This window comes from Lissotriton helveticus, chromosome 3_1, assembly GCF_964261635.1.
Source record: "Lissotriton helveticus chromosome 3_1, aLisHel1.1, whole genome shotgun sequence".
Lineage (NCBI taxonomy): Eukaryota > Metazoa > Chordata > Amphibia > Caudata > Salamandridae > Lissotriton > Lissotriton helveticus.
This window is the reverse complement of record NC_136061.1, coordinates 1,625,995,078-1,626,011,340: the sequence shown is the minus strand read 5'-3', so window position 1 is coordinate 1,626,011,340 and position 16,263 is coordinate 1,625,995,078. Positions and strand designations below refer to the sequence as shown.

General features: G+C 45.8%; 1 protein-coding gene across 2 annotated transcripts in view; it reads right to left on the bottom strand.

Moving 5' to 3' along the window:
- Positions 1 to 868: 868 nt before the first annotated feature.
- The window catches only part of DPP10 (dipeptidyl peptidase like 10), a 1,755,202-nt gene continuing 1,739,807 nt past the window's right edge, over positions 869 to 16,263 (bottom strand). For both annotated transcript variants that reach the window (XM_078683981.1, XM_078683980.1), the window contains exon 26: positions 869 to 1,510. In XM_078683981.1, coding sequence (XP_078540107.1) covers positions 1,373 to 1,510 — 138 coding nt within the window. In that variant the 3' untranslated portion in view covers positions 869 to 1,372. The remainder of the gene's footprint in view (positions 1,511 to 16,263) is intronic.

Sequence of the window (16,263 nt, the reverse complement as noted above, 5' to 3'; positions counted from 1 at the left end):
TGTTATAAATGTGTGTATTTTATTTCATCCTACAGACGAAAAACATTTACAGATGTAACATATGTCTTAAATATGATATTTTACATCTGATATTGAAATATTTTATACATCATTGTTCTAGACATTGAACATCTCGGGATAAATTGCACTCGATCTGGGAATAATCTCTGATTGTGTGATATGCTCTCTGCAAAAATATGTTATTTATGTTTCCTGTAAAAAATAATCTCAAGAGTCATAGCTTTGGTCTTTTGGATAAAACATCTCTCTGACCTAAAAATATGCAAATATTTCATAAAAACATGTCAAAAACCCAGATCCTACAATCCACTTACTACATTTACTTAAGTACAAGAAACTGAATGGGTATATACTTGTTCTATGTGAATACTATTACTCATCATATTGTTAGTCTGCAATGTTGATTATAATTGTGTCTAAAATGAAAACACTAGACCAGTGCAGTTAATTTTACGGTATTATGTCAGTAAAATAGTATACATACTCTTAATGTACAAATATTTTCAGGTTAACTACGAGAGCATAACTTAAGGAGCCTTTAAAACACCACTCCCCCTCCCATTTCAATTCACCAGAGTTTTGCAGAAAAATTAATTATATATTTCATATTGTTTTTTGAAAGAAAGGACTACTTTAAATACTGTACAACCTGGTTAAAACTTTAGTTATCCTCAGAATGAGTTCACTTTCATGTTCTACTTGACTTACTTGTTTTCCAATTCCACATCCAATGTGTCTAGTGGGTCCACTGAGGTACCTCCATTTGTCAGCACAATAATTAATATGCAAGTCAATTATTTCATCTTTTTTCATTCAAACGAATGAAGGATACTTACGAAACAGAATATATAGAAATATGTATTTCTTTATTAACCCAATTCGAATTTGAATGATTGAGACAGTAACAAAATTGCACTTTTTGTAATTGTACAGTATAGTGTTAGATTGCAGCTCAACCTTAAAGGATTAGTGGACAGAATATGATTTGGTGTTTTTCAGAACACAATAATAAGGAAACAACAAAGAAATAAAAATGTGCACAAATACATACCGAACTAACAAGGATGAATAACAGAAAAAAACCATGCACTATCCTATCTGTAAGGAAAACAAATTTCTTCTTGATAACTGTGAACAACCTTTGACCTTCCTCAAGGAAAATCTGTAGTCCTTTTTAAATATCAATGGATTTGTTTTCAAATTCCAGTCCATGAAGCCATTGACTCCAAATGTGCTGTTTTTCCACTGGGGTATCCTTTAGCTGTCCTTGAGCAAGTTTTGCAATCATACAGTCACTTTTGGAATAGGTTGTATTGATATCCAAAGTCTTCTGAAATACAAATATCTATCCTTATTCATCTTCCTCTGGCTCAGGTGGTAACATATAGGTGTCCCCTTTTAAACAATCAGTGAAAAAATTAAGGATTGTGCTGTAGAGGTGGTACTTGCTTTTCTCAGATGCAATGTTATGTCCTTCATCTGGATAAACCTGTATTTTTGTAATTGAAAGGAATAAACAATAATGAAAAGATTATTCGTCAAGGCTTTCAGAACCTTCATTCTAAGGTAAATACGGTTAAGCAGCAATCAGGTGCCCCAATCCAATTGTTTTCTTTTCATATAATACATAATGATAATAATACTTCATTTTACACATGCATTCAAACATAATTGCCCGTTTTACATGATTGGCACAGGGTCACAATACGAAATAATGCCCTATGTATGCTTGCTTTTGTGTTTCAGGAGCACACTGGTGTTACAAAGTGCACAATATGGCCCCTTATCATTACTAAATAGGGTGGCATTCGTGATCCCTGGTTTCATGCCATTGAGAGGGAAGGCATAGTGGTATTTTCCGGTTTTGCATGCCAATGACCTCATGCACATCACTTGAATTAAAAACGAGAAAGCTTTCTGAATAAGTAATGCTCAATCTTTAAAATGGAATGCATTCCGTTTAATGATTCGCCATCAAGCTTAATTACGAAATTCATTTAATTGATCCTTTAATTTTTATAATTCTAATTCATGAAAACCTATATACTCAATACATTTCAGGAATACTTTTATCCCTCAATCAGAAGTGTCATCTATCGTATATGCAATCTAAATAAATCAATGTCTTATATAATATGTCATTATAAAAAAAGGAATTTAATGCTCGAAACAAATTATCCAATTCCACAACAAATCTCATCACTTTTTCTCCAAAAGAAAAGGCAGTTTTTTCGATTGGAATAGAACTGAATTGAATTGATTTGAAGTGGAATTATAAAATTTGAAGTATCAAATAAATGAACTATCTTTTGACGATAGACTATAATTATTAATTAAAAAGAGTGTGGGCCAATTGACGTTTATGCGTGACTTTTTCAGACAGACACATCTGATTATCTTATTTCCAGAGTAAGCTCACAGCGCCATGAAACTTATGAAGCATTTTAAGCAATGGTATGTACACAAGGACTAAATATTTGTCTCATGCACAAGACCTCATGCAGACTAGAAATTCCCAGTGACTAAAAGCACATTTACAGTTACATTTAAAGCACAGTGGGATGGTTCCTTCTCTGGGGGAGCTCACTTAGCACATCACACCAGAGGGAAATTATAATGTTCTTTCCCAAGGAGGACATTCAAAAGTGAACATTATGTTCACACACACACCCATGCATGTTCCCTTGGTAATGTATTTATAGAATTCTTGACACATGGTACTTTCATTAGTAGCCCATTGGTTCCCCAAATTAGATATATAGATTATCTGCAAAGCTACTGCTTTATGGGATTGATTCACAAAAGTTAAACGTATACTTTTGTGAAAGTTTACAACTTTTCGATATTCACTAACTTCTTGGAAGTTTTTACAACTCTGCACTCCCTATAATAATGTGTGTGGAGTTCTCTGCACCCATAAACTCCGCAATCGGGGCTAATAACTCCTCATATGCAATACATCATAAAACTCCCAGAGTAGTTAGTGAATATGCAGAAGTTGTAAACTTTGAGAATCAGGCTCATATGCATTCTTAACTACATATCATCCCCATAATTTAATTTGAAAGGCAGATCAGGATTTTGCAAAGTAAGGTGACTTCCCATGCCGAGCATGGAGTCGCTAAGAGAGAGTGGCTTTACACAGGCCATCGCAGCCACCACAGTGCGGGGGGCCCCGAGCTGCAGGGGGCCCCCTCAGTACTTTGTCATGAGAGCTCCTGGCTGGGTCCAGACAATGGGGGCCCTTCCATGTACCCAGTGCTTAATTTGTAAAATATGAAGTGCAGGAGCTCAATTTATTTTAGGAGGCCACACCCACTTCCCTCTGCTCCACCCACTTCCTCCAGTGGCTCCACCACTTACTCTTGTTGCTCCAACCACATCCTCAACTGGCACTGGTGACTACTTGGGAGGTAATTTTCTTCTCTGGATTATGGCCCGGGAGGCCCAGGCTACTCACTGCACCTTTACTCTCCATCTCGTTTTCACCCTTCTTTTTTTTCAGATTGTTATAGCAGTTTACATGAGCACCAGTTATGTTACAGTAGGACACATTTATTTGCTTGATAGGCACGGGCGGATGCCGTGATTTGCCCAGAATCACAGGATGGTGAGCCGACCCGAGACTCGAAGCTGGACGTGGTTCCCCCATTTAAAAGTGGGCAGCTGTGACCATTATGCAACATTCTCTACCCTTGACATGGATTCATCAATGCTCCTTTCTGTCCCCAACACTACCACAGTGTACATTACAACACATTCTCCGTTTTGGTCTCAAGCTCTTCCCAGCTTTTGACTGGAGTGGACCTCCCGAGCCGTTCTCAGGTGTACTTGTCTGTCTCCATCATATAAGAAGCTACTTAAATCCCCGGTCTGGCTTATTTTGCAATTACCACACCGAACACTGTTGTTAGGCCATTAAAATGGCACACCTGAATCCACAAATACCAATGTTTCAGAACTGCACAAGAAAACCAGAAGCGGATGAAAAATGACTCTCGGCCACTATTAAACATAGACAGGACACTGGCCCTTTCTAGCGTCCAGTTAATTAGAGAAGCACTTGTGCAAATATCATGTCACAAACAAGACATTCCTTACAGCTTGCCTAGTTTCATATTGTATACTTTTGTGTGTTTCCTATCATAACATTAATTGCTGTGTTTGAGTGCCAATTTTAGTCCCGTCACACATTGCAATCCTAAAGCCGGTTGAGGCGAAAAAGCAATGCCAACTTTTCAGGGTCATTAAAGATATTTTTTTTGCATGAGCTTCTGCAGATGTTAAACTTTTAAACATTTTTGCTGACATGATAAATCTCCAGAAAGAATCTGTACCACCTGACTTTGTCTGAAAAGTTGAAGTGGTTTCTTAAGGCATAGACGGCACACGCAATATTTTAAGAATACCTGTGTTAATGTCAGCTAGCAGTGTCAAAGGGATGCAGTGGAACAAATGGCCCCCTTACCTGTTAATGTCTAATTTTTAAACTGTGTTATAAGTAATTACAACAGATATGCAAGCAGCCTTGTAGGGTGATAAGGACACAGAGAGGAGAATTCAACTAGGAAGCAAGACATGCTCTGCAATAAGTATTGCCTAGGAGTTACAAGATCATTCCAACATCCCACAGATGTAGCAAACATTCTGACATTTTCCTAAGCTACCCAAGATGTCCTGTGTTTGTCTCATATCAAACTGAACTGTTGTTTTTAACCCCCACTACTCTCTGGCTGTCTACTCTATGAACCTGTTCAGCATTTGGGCAGCATGTCTGGCTGGCACCATAGTTTAAACAACTAAAGATGACAAGCATTGGCAAAGCCAATAGGTCTCGCTTATGTACGAACTTTTGCCTTTCACAATCGGGTGGGGGTGGTGAATGGGAGGCAATTGGGGGTGGTGAACGGCAGGGTAGGGAAACGGGAGTGTGGGTGAGGGTGGTTAAGGTAAGGAAGGGTTGTGGGTAAATCGGAGGGTGGTTGGGGTTGGGGTTGGGAATCAGGACTGACAAAAAAGCAGTCACCCCAAATAGGTCCAGTTAGTTCAAAAATAAGATCAGATTTTGGGCAGAAAGCAGGTGTACATAATAATGTCCTATTACTTACCGGTAATCTTCATTACTCCGGGTCCCGTAGTCCTCGACACCTTCATAATAACAAGTGGAGATAACCATCTCCTGACAGAAAAAAAGAGCAGAGGCATGCTGGGACACTAATACTGCCCCTCCCACCGGGAGTACATAAGCAGTACTTACCCAGCATCCCGTCTGTACAACCAAGCCCAGACAGGAAGGCCGGCCGCCCGGGAGGGAGGGAGGGGCGTATGAAGGTGTCGAGGACGACGAGACCCGGAGTAATGAAGATTACTGGTAAGTAATAGGACATTACCCCCAGGTCCCTCCATCCTCGACAACTTCATAATAACAAGTGGAGAATACCAAAGCAGAAAACCCGGCCTTCCGCATGCACAAGCACACCCAGGAAACTACAACAAAAGCAGCCACCCAAGGGTGTACCGAGAAGGAGGAAAGGAAGACCGCAGGAAACACCCGGCCCGCAACCCAAAACAGGACAGCAGGGACAAGGACCGGAGACAAAGAAAAAGGTCAGGGCCCCAAGAAAAGGAGGCCGCCGACCCGAGAAACCGGCAACCGAGACCCGGACCAGGACACCAAGACTAGCCAAAACAACCCACCAGAGAAGACCGCCAAGGTCATAACCAGCAGGAAGGCACACAGGGCCAGGCAGACCCACCAGGAAGACGAGACAACCCGGAAGAGAGCCAAAGAAAGAAAAGGCCAACAGAGCGCAGGCACAAGCACCCAGCCCAAAAAGGAAGGAGAAGCACAGGCCAGAAAGTCGGCCAAACTCCCAAAAACAAAGGACTCGAGCCCAAGAGACCCGAGGAGGAAACTGGTCCGAGGACTCCCAGGAAGCAACAAGCACCCAGGAGCCCAACAGGAGCGAGAACCTGACCCAAAAGACAGGGACGGGGAAGAACCCCACAACCCAGCAGAAAGCCCACCAAACATGGAAAGGCCAACAAGACCGGAAACCAGCAACAAAGAAAACAAAACCAGGCCGGAAACAGAGAAACCGACCACAAGCCCAGAAAACCCCAACCCCAAAGGGATGGAACACAAGGCAGAAGGGGAGCACAGAGCAACCGGGAAACCCCAGCAGCCGCCCAACGAGGCACAGAGGGCAGGATAAAGAAGGCGCCCAGAAAACACAGGAACGCCCAGGAACCCCACACCCAAGCCAGGCCAGCAGCAAGGGCAGGAGCAGCAGGAAAAAGAAAGCCCAGGGAGCACAGCACCCAGACCAACACCACAAGGCCCCAACCCAGCAACGCCAGAGAGGAGCCAAGCAAACCGCAAAAAAGAGGTCAACAAACACCAGCACAACCGGGAAGCCAGAACCAGAGCCAAGCAACCCGACCACGCAGGAGGACCCGCAGGCCCAATCAAAAACCGGGAACGAGCCCACGCAGAGCCCACGGCACAGCAAAAAGGGCAGGGAGATACCGGGAACCCCAGCACACCACCGCCTGAACCACACAGAAGAGCAGAAAAGAACAGAGAAAACCGCCAAAGCGGAAGTCAGAGGAAGCAGAGGGCCACAAGCAGAAGACCACAGACAACCAGCAGCCAGGAGGGAGAACCCCACTGAGGCAAGAGCACCACGGAACCACACCCCACGAGAGAGAGGGAGGGGGGCACCCAACAGCCCCATAACGGGAACCAAGGCCGGAGAAAACAAGGGAGACAGAAGGGAACCATGACACAAAAACCAGGAAACGCACAGCAGAACACCCCCAGAGCAGGAAAAACAGCCAGGAAGCCCAGGAGGCACAGCCCGAGGACAACCAGAACAAGCAGAAAGCCCGCAGACCACCGGAGTCAAAGGGCCCTCACAAACGCCCCAACACAGGCGAATGAAGACCGCCAAGAACGGCCAGCAGGAAAAAAGCCCCGAAGGACCCACCAGGGTGCGGTCACAACAGCAGAGCGCCCAGCCAGGACACAAAGAGAGCCCAGGCAAGGACGCAGAGCCCAAAAGAAGACCAACACGCAAGAGCAGAAAGCCCCAGCAGACACCCAGCACAGAAAGGCAGCACAGCCCCAGGCCAACAACCGGGAGAACAGGAGACCCGGAGAGGGGAAAAACAGGAGCCCCGCCAAGGGCGTGGCACCAGAAAAAGACAGCCAGGCCCAAACAGCAGCAGCAAGAACACCAGGGCCCAGAAGGGAAAAACCCCAACTGCAAAGACAACCCGGGGGGAGGAAGCACCAGGGCAAGAAGAGCAGGCGCTCAACAACCCCTGACAGAGAGGCCATACCTACAGGAGGCCCCCAACCGGGAACAAACCAGGCAGGAACCCAGGCAGCACCAGGAGGAGCAGGCAGGAAAACACCCAAAGCAAGCCAAAAGGCAAGCACAGGGAGAGCCAGAGCAGGGGCAAGGAACAGAAGCAACCAGACCCCAGAAGCAAACAAGAGCAAAAAAGGCCCCGGGGCAACACCCGAAGGCACATGCCACCGAAGCAAAGGAGAACAGAACAGCCACAGCCAAGGCAGCACCAACCACCCAGGCGCAGGCAGAACGCCCTCGAGAGCACCAGGAAGGACACCCGAAATCCGAACAGGGACCAGGCACCCCCCAAGGAATGGGAGAAAAAAACTCCAGGACCAGAAGCCCCCGCAGACCAAACCCCGACCAACCAAGCCGAAGCCAGGAAGCGGAGGCGCACCGCAAGCGGAGCACAGATCATAACACAAAAGGCAGCTTGCAGCGGAGGCAATGCCACCCCGAAAAAAGGGGGCAGAAGCAGCACAACCAACTCCAGGCCATGACAGCCACCCAGGAGACACCCCAAGAAGTAGGTGCAGAGGGGCAGAAAGAAAAGCGGGGAAACCTGCCGCAGACAAACATGAACCCAGGGGAGCCAACAGGACCCCCCCCCTCCCCCCCAGCCAAAAAACCGACTCACCACCATCCGGGGGCCGGGAGCCGCAAAGGAACCAGAAGAAGGGGGAAAGAAAAGCGCAACCCCAAAAGGCCACCGCCGAGGAAGTGAGAGGCAGCCCGACACAAGGGCAGCAGCGGGCAATGCAGAAGCAAGCAGGCAGGAAGAACCCAACAACACAGGGAACCCCAGGAGCAAGCACAGACAGAGCCAGCGAAAAAAAAAAAAGGGACCAGCAAACCACAGGAGCGACAGGAACCTACGCCAACCCGAGGCAGACTACCACAAAGAAGGGAGAATGCCAACAACCCAGATGAGCAGCAAACAAGCCCAACCGAGAGGAGAAACCCTCAACAAGGCCTGGGACAGAATGCAAAAGCAAGCAAGGCCAGGAGCAAGGACCCCACCCGAAGGCAGTGACCCAAAAGAAGAAGGCCCGCGGGGGAAACAGAAACAATTCCACCACGCAGACCATGGCAAGAGAGCACCCGGGAAAAACCGGGACCTCCCCACCCCTAACCACACACCACAAGGGGGGGGGACAGAGACCCGGCGACCAACAGAACAGAGAAGGCCAGCCCCAACCAAAGGCGCACCGAACCAGGCAGGGAACGCCAGGAGCAGCGGAAGGGAGAGGAGCCCGCAAAAAGCTAACCAAGAAGGAGGGGGACAGCAGCCCATACAGGCCGCACCCCGAGAGGAGCAGCACAAGCAAGAGACCGCCAAAAGCCACCCAGGAGGAGCAGACCAGCCCCAGCAAGAAGCACCCCAAACAAAGCCGGCAGAGGGGAGTAGTAGAAGCCAAAGCCAGTCGCCAATCCAGAAGACCAGTGCAAAAAAGAAACCGGCAACCAAGCAGCAAGGCAGGAGCCAGAAGGAGCGCCCCACCACCAAAGGGACAAACCCCTTTCCAGAAAGAGAAGGACCCCGTCACGCAGCAGGAACTGACCGAAGACAGAACCAGGAGCCACGCACACCACCAGCCCCAGAACCAGGCAGCCCAAGGAAAAGACAGCAGCCCAGCACCAGAAAGCAGGGAAGCCGGGAGAGCACCGACTGGTATGTAGCTCAGAGGCAGAGCGCATGCAAGCATGAGGTCCCAGGTTCAAACCCCGGCATCCCCAGGAGACTCCCGCAGCCCAACAACCAGAAGGGCTAGGAAAATAAAAAGGGCATGGCAAAACAGCGGCCATAAAAGCGGCAGCACCGCCCAGAGGGCACCTTCAGACACAGCAACATATCAGAAGGAAAAGCAAGAGCAACACCAATATACAAATACAATGGTGTAAACATGCCCACGCGTGCGCCTTCCATCCAGCAGCTCCCCAGAGAACCCAACCTGGCATGTCCAAGCACTCCCATGACTGAACCAGTCCCACGACAGCACGGGCGTGAGCAGCAGCATTTCCAGGGACCAAACAAGCCACCGCGAGCCGGAACAGCAGGGAAACACAGAGGAAAATGAGACAGCCCCAACACACGGGAATCTGCAAGGCAAACGTCTCACAAAGCAAGAGGGGTCCGTAACCCAGAAACATGAAAGAACTCTTCCACAATCGCGAAAGTCACCTCAGCTACCTCAAGGAAGGAAAAAATCACGAAGGGCACAGAGAGAGTTAATACCGCAAAGCGGGACTCACCCAGAGCGGGGGCCGGAGCAACACGAACAAGGCCCCCACTCAAGCAGCCGGTTCCAGAAACCATCCCGCGCCTCGCTGGAATCTCAAACACCCAGCGCAGCGCGTCTCTCCCACCCGGCCAAGCTCGGGGAGACTCGCACAGCGACCCGGAATCAACCGGGAGGCGGCGCACCAGCTGCAAAGGGCCGGCAGGAACCAAATCCAGGAACACCGGCCAGGAAGAAGCTCTGCCTCCCAGCAAGCCAGGCAGGCCGGGTGGCAGACACACCAGGAAACAACACCCCCGCCCGCGAAGCCAGGCAGCCGGGCAGGAAGAGTATAAAAGAACCAGCATGCCACCCCAGCCCAGCAGGAGCAGGGGCAGCAACACCAACAGCACACCAACAGTCCATTCTGTCGAAGACAGAAAAAAAGAACAGACAGGATGTTGGGTAAGTACTGCTTATGTACTCCCGGTGGGAGGGGCAGTATTAGTGTCCCAGCATGCCTCTGCTCTTTTTTTCTGTCAGGAGATGGTTATCTCCACTTGTTATTATGAAGGTGTCGAGGACGGAGGGACCTGGGGGTCATGGATTAACGATTACACCATCTTGACAAAGAGAGCGAGGGTGACAGAGGTAAAGAGAAAACGTCTGCCACCCACATCACTACAACTGTACAAAGGGAACCTATTAATTACTAATAACTGCCTAAAAATGGCAGAAGGCAGCTGTTTACAAAACAGTCGCATAAATAAGTGAGTCTTTGCTGAAAATATGACAAAAACACAAAAGGCGTGTACTGTGGGAAGACTACAGATTAAAGATATTTGGTAAAAATTGGTGAGGTCTAATAGTCTGAAATTATTGACTGGTTGACCGCAGTTAAGGATGTATGTTTAGAGATGCAGTTTATGGATTGTATAACATTTAGGTAAACTTTCTGTTAATATTAAAAGTATTAAAATTAGCTGCACCGTTACAGTAAATATGTTTTTATTGATATACACGCACTTGATTTGAAGGACAAACATTGCATGCAAAAACTGAAGATCTATTATTTGCTGTAAAAAAAACTACAGTTTAGGGCCATGCGGAAGAACTGCAAGTGCAGAATATGTGGAAAGTTTTTCCACCAGATGAAAGGAAGTACCTGCAAGCATGTATGGATGTAATAACTTAGGGAGGAAATGCACTAATGTAAAAAATCAAACCCAAATTGAAGTCTGCTTTTAAAAAAAACCTTAGGTAGAGAATGATTTTTTCGCTTTTTGTACAAATAACCCTCAGCGAGCAGTAATGTAATTATTGTATGGGTGCACATTGAAAGAGGTCAGAATTGGCATTATACTGTGGCGAGGGTATTTAGTGCTAAAAAATAATATAGAAGGGAGTTGTGTGGGCAATACATTTCTTATTGGTTGATTACCTCAGGTGTGTGCTATTTGTACGTCACACAGAAGAGGCTGCATTCTTACCAGCTAAATAGGTTTCCTTCATTACGATTAGAGGGATGAAGGGCTGTGTTGGCCCTTCCCGGATTTCTAATTTTAGATACGTGTGTTGCAGACATAATTTGCCAAACAATGGGTGTTTTGCGGGCAGAGGCTGGAGCCATTATTTATTCTTAAAATGCAACCATCTTTGCTGTACATCGCCCTTCTTGCTCTACCTGTGCTCTGCACCATTTGCTCGTTCTAGTCTCCACTCAGTTTCAAAACCAAACCCCAGCTCAGTAAAAGTCAAATTTATAACGCTCTATGAAGACATTTTTAAATTATAAACAAGAAAAATATCCCTATAAAATATGATTAAATCTGATTTGCCTTGCTATGGGTTGTAAGTTGAATAACCGTTTGTTAGGCAGAAAACACCCGACATGAAAAGGGACTCACAGCAGAAATTAAATCTATTAGACATTTCACATTACCTGAGAGGTTTAGGAGGAGCAGGCTAGGAGTCACTGCATTATTTATTTCCAAATGTTCCCTCTAGAAAAGAAAATACCCGCCTTTTGCGCTTTTCGAGTGATGTCAGGACCATGGCTGGGGCAGTAAGCCTAAGTGGGGAGGTGGCATTAGTTAGAGCGTGGAGGGAGGTGCCTGTTCGAGAAGTCTGATCTGCCTTGGAGGCTGCAATGCTTTTTCTAGGCAGAAGGGACATGATTACAGCCGGGGATCGTTATCAGCCTTAGGCAGGATCATGGGCAGAATGAGCCTCATAATAATGCATGCGTTGATGAGGCATTCAATTTGAAATATTTTACGATGTTCACCGGGAACACCCGTGTGCACTTAAGTGAGTCAATATGGAGTGTAAACTCAGCCCTGAGAAATAAGTGCCGGTGCTAAGCACCGTAAAGCACCGCTACAAATTAAGCACTGCTTGTACCTTTCAGGGTGCCCCCTCAAGTTTTGTTACGGCATTACTTATAGATACTGGTGCTACACATGAAAGTGGGTTTCTTCTATCAGTTCCAAAAATATGTTACATAATGGATCGAAATGCATAATAATGTGACGCTCCATGTTTTGTGCATTGAACCTGCAGCATCACCTGTGTACATAATAGTCCCTAAAAAACAATTAAATGGTCTTGGAATCCCTGGAAAAGTACAAGGGAAAAGTTCGTTATCAGCCTTAGGCAGGATCATGGGCAGAATGAGCCTCATAATAATGCATGCGTTGATGAGGCATTCAATTTGAAATATTTTACGACGTTCACCGGGAACACCCGTGTGCACTTAAGTGAGTCAATATGGAGTGTAAACTCAGCCCTGAGAAATAAGTGCCGGTGCTAAGCACCGTAAAGCACCGCTACAAATTAAGCACTGCTTGTACCTTACAGGGTGCCCCCTCAAGTTTTGTTACGGCATTACTTATAGAGACTGGTGCTACACATGAAAGTGGGTTTCTTCTATCAGTTCCAAAAATATGTTACATAATGGATCGAAATGCATAATAATGTGACGCTCCATGTTTTGTGCATTGAACCTGCAGCATCACCTGTGTACATAATAGTCCCTAAAAAACAATTAAATGGTCTTGGAATCCCTGGAAAAGTACAAGGGAAAAGTTCAGTGCTGTTGATATCACTTGAAAACAAACTAGGAAACAGTATAAAGCTGACAAGTGCCAGTTATAGAGCAGCAATACAATGATATTACTTTGACATTATATAGTCTATATTTTATATTACTTTCAACAATTTACCAAATGCACCAAAAAGTTACAATGGACTTTAAAGTATATTACAGACGTTTCCCAACATAGATGTTTATAAAAACGTGTTGTCATTAACAGAAAAGCAATACAACCGCACAACCTTATTCACTGAATTGTGATTTGAAAGGTGGACGGCCACTCGCAACCTTTTTGTCAGCCACCTGCACTCACGATGACTTACTCCAGTCATACATCTCCTTGAGACGGAAAATATGTAAAATATTTGCATGCATATTTTTCACCAGATAGGTGATGCTGCATGCGTAAATGTAAATGTAACAGCAACGCAAAATAACCCATTTTAGCTTTATGGAACTTAACATGGAAATTATTTATTTCTATAGAGAATTCTTTTACATGCTTCCAACAAATGTAGGTGTGTTCCCTCCCTCATTACCACCCTGGAAATGCCTGGACTCTTGCCCATGAAAGGAGTACAATTTGTTTGATGCACCGGCGGCTCAGTGTGTCTGTTCATATATACAAGACTACATAAAATCACCCTGCGTGACTTTTCATGGCCTTGTAAATATGGGCCCCTTTCACACATTACTCTGCATGAAGGGGGCTTTCCATGAGTGTTGCTGTGGGTGTTTCCACACAACATCCATGGAACCTGACATATTCCAGCATTTACAACGTTTTGTGAAGCTGGAAATGATTCCGAATTCTACACCTCCCCATAGGCGGCGTAGGAGTAGTGCAACTAGGGGAAATAGTTGTATTTCTCCTCGTTTCTACTTTGTGCAAAACACACAGAAAGAGAAAGTGCAATCAATTATTTTTTTTCTCAGGAAGGTGTCCCTTCTTGCACAAAAACAATCATCACTGGAATGCAGATACCCTTGCAATATGACACAATATGATAGGGGAATGCACTTGGATGTGTCATACAACGCATCGCTGTCCTTTTAAAATGATGCCACTCGGGACAGTAAAATGGCTTGCGCCACCGCGCTGCATCCCCATTTTGTAAATGAAGCCCGAATTTTACAAGACATGTTCCCCAGACAAGCAGAAATTGGACCCATTAAATTGTGATATGTAAGTAACCAAGGTGTGCAAGAGTAGTGACATGGAATTAAGCTACAAAACTCCATACGACAGTCAGTGGTAGCAAATACAGAGGGTGAATTCCCCTGGAACATGGTGGAGAGGTAAATTTGGTGGGCAAGGATGAAAGGATGGGTGGTGAGGTTGGTGACGGTGAGAAAAATTCAACGTTACTGCAAAACTTTTCCTTCCACCACAGATGAAGTTGATTTCTTGAAAAATGAGAAAACATGGATCAGATATAGCTTAATTTTTACATAGTTAAAATTTATTTTCGGAATGTATGAAGGGCATACTAAGCCCTACCCTAGAAGGGCTTTAATAAAATTCAGGTTTCCTAACATAGAATAAAAATAGCAATGAATACAATGAAAAGAATAATCTGTTGTGAAAATGTGTGGGAAACAATTTACCACACAGATCAGACAGCACTTATCAAACACAAAGTAAATATAAGAGCAAAAGGTTTTCATAGCACTATGTGATGGTAAGTTTACCCTATTGGATTAGGATGAAAACTCCTCGAAAGATTTCATAGCATATATGGGTTCTGATGAGGATGTAGAGAGAATATTTATATAAGACCAGGCAGGGGATCTGTGGAGAGAATGAGGAGCAGATGAAAGCACATCAGCACCCAATGAAGTGCCCAAAAACGCTGTACTTCTGTACTAGTTTCCTTTCAATAGATTGTGTGGACCCTCCTGAAAGTGTAAGTTTACACTTTGGGCCTGATGGATTGCCGAACCCGTGGTGGAGGTTCGGTGGTGGTCCTGGACTGCCACACCATTGTTCCGACCACCACAATACAAGTGCGGTGTTTGGACCTTGAGGGGAATGCTGCAACTGCCTGTCCTGCGGTCGCAATATGCTTGGCCATGCAGCTGTGGCATCTAGAAGTATATTGAGGTGAGCAAGCTGGGAAAAGTGAGGCAAGGAGGAGACAAAGGGGGCCGTAAAGGGTGCCTTTGTGCGTCTGGATACATGCAGAGGGGTGATATGCCCCCCTGTGTGCATACACCCACTGTTTGTGAACGGCATTGGCTTAACAGTTCATGCCATGCAGGAACATGGTTTGATATTCCCATTGCAGTGTCTTTTTCAAAAACCCAACCGTGGGATGACCAAGGGATTAGACTAGGCTAGACTACAAAAATACTTGTAATTTGGTGAATGGCTGTGAGCTTTGGCAGTGCGGGAGTGGGGTGGCAGCGTGGCTGTCAGCTCCCTCACTGGGCTGCCATACGTCAATGCAGGTCCCCCTACGCCATGGTGCAAGGGTGTCTGTGCTGTAGGGGTGATTATTTCTATGCAGTAAGGAACACCTTCCTGCACAAAAACAATCACAAGAGGTGTTTTCTCTTTATATGTGTGCTGCAGGGTTCAGCCTACATAGAAAAAGGAAAAACAAGGAGAAATAAAAGTATTTCCCATCATTATGCCACCCTTACGCATTGCCTGGGGAGGCGAAGGAATCTGACACATTTCCAGGTTTACAATACCTTATAAATCTGGTAATGCAACAGGTTCTATGGATGTTGCGTGGGAATACCCACACCAACACCCATGGCATTCCACTTTCATGCAGAGTAAGTCATGAAAGGGGGCCATATTTACAAGGCCATGGAAGGTGGCTTTACATGGCCTTGCCTTGAAATATCGACAAAGCAATACAAAAGGGGATGATGGACGGAGCGTTTGAGCAAATCAAACACTCACCCCCAGTCAACTGAACTGGGTTTAATCCATCACCATTCTTTAGCTCACTCGGCCACCCCAGTTCAGACATGGCCATATGCAAATCAGTCTGACCCTGTGCCTCATGGGAACAGTCCAGCCCGAACTGCCAAGCCATGTCTTCCCTGGACCGGAAACAAGCATCCTGGGACCGGTTTCGGATTCATAATCTTCATCAGCCAGGCTATCTTGAATCCAGTGGCCAAGTGAGCAAGGGACTCACGTCTGAGCATACCCTGCCACATTTAGGGCGAACAAAGCGATACAAAAAGGGGATGATGGACGGAGCATTTGAGCAAATCATCCCCATTCTTTAGCTCACTCGGCCACCCCAGTTCAGACATGGCCATATGCAATATCGACAGGCACACTCCGCCACCGGTGAGTCAAAAAAAGTGACACACTGGCAGTGTAAGGGCCTTTTAAATAAGCCCCTGAGTCTTCCACAAGACCTCTATATATAAGGTAATAACATGTCACAAGCTAATTCAGGATGTCCGCTGGGGCTCCTAGTCAAATGGCAAATTCCGTACTTTGTGAGTGGTGAATCTGGGGTAGCTGAGGATTGAAGTTCCCGGCTAATGCTGGTGTGCGGTGGTGTAAGTCATATCCACTGCATTATTCTGCTACTGAGTTCTA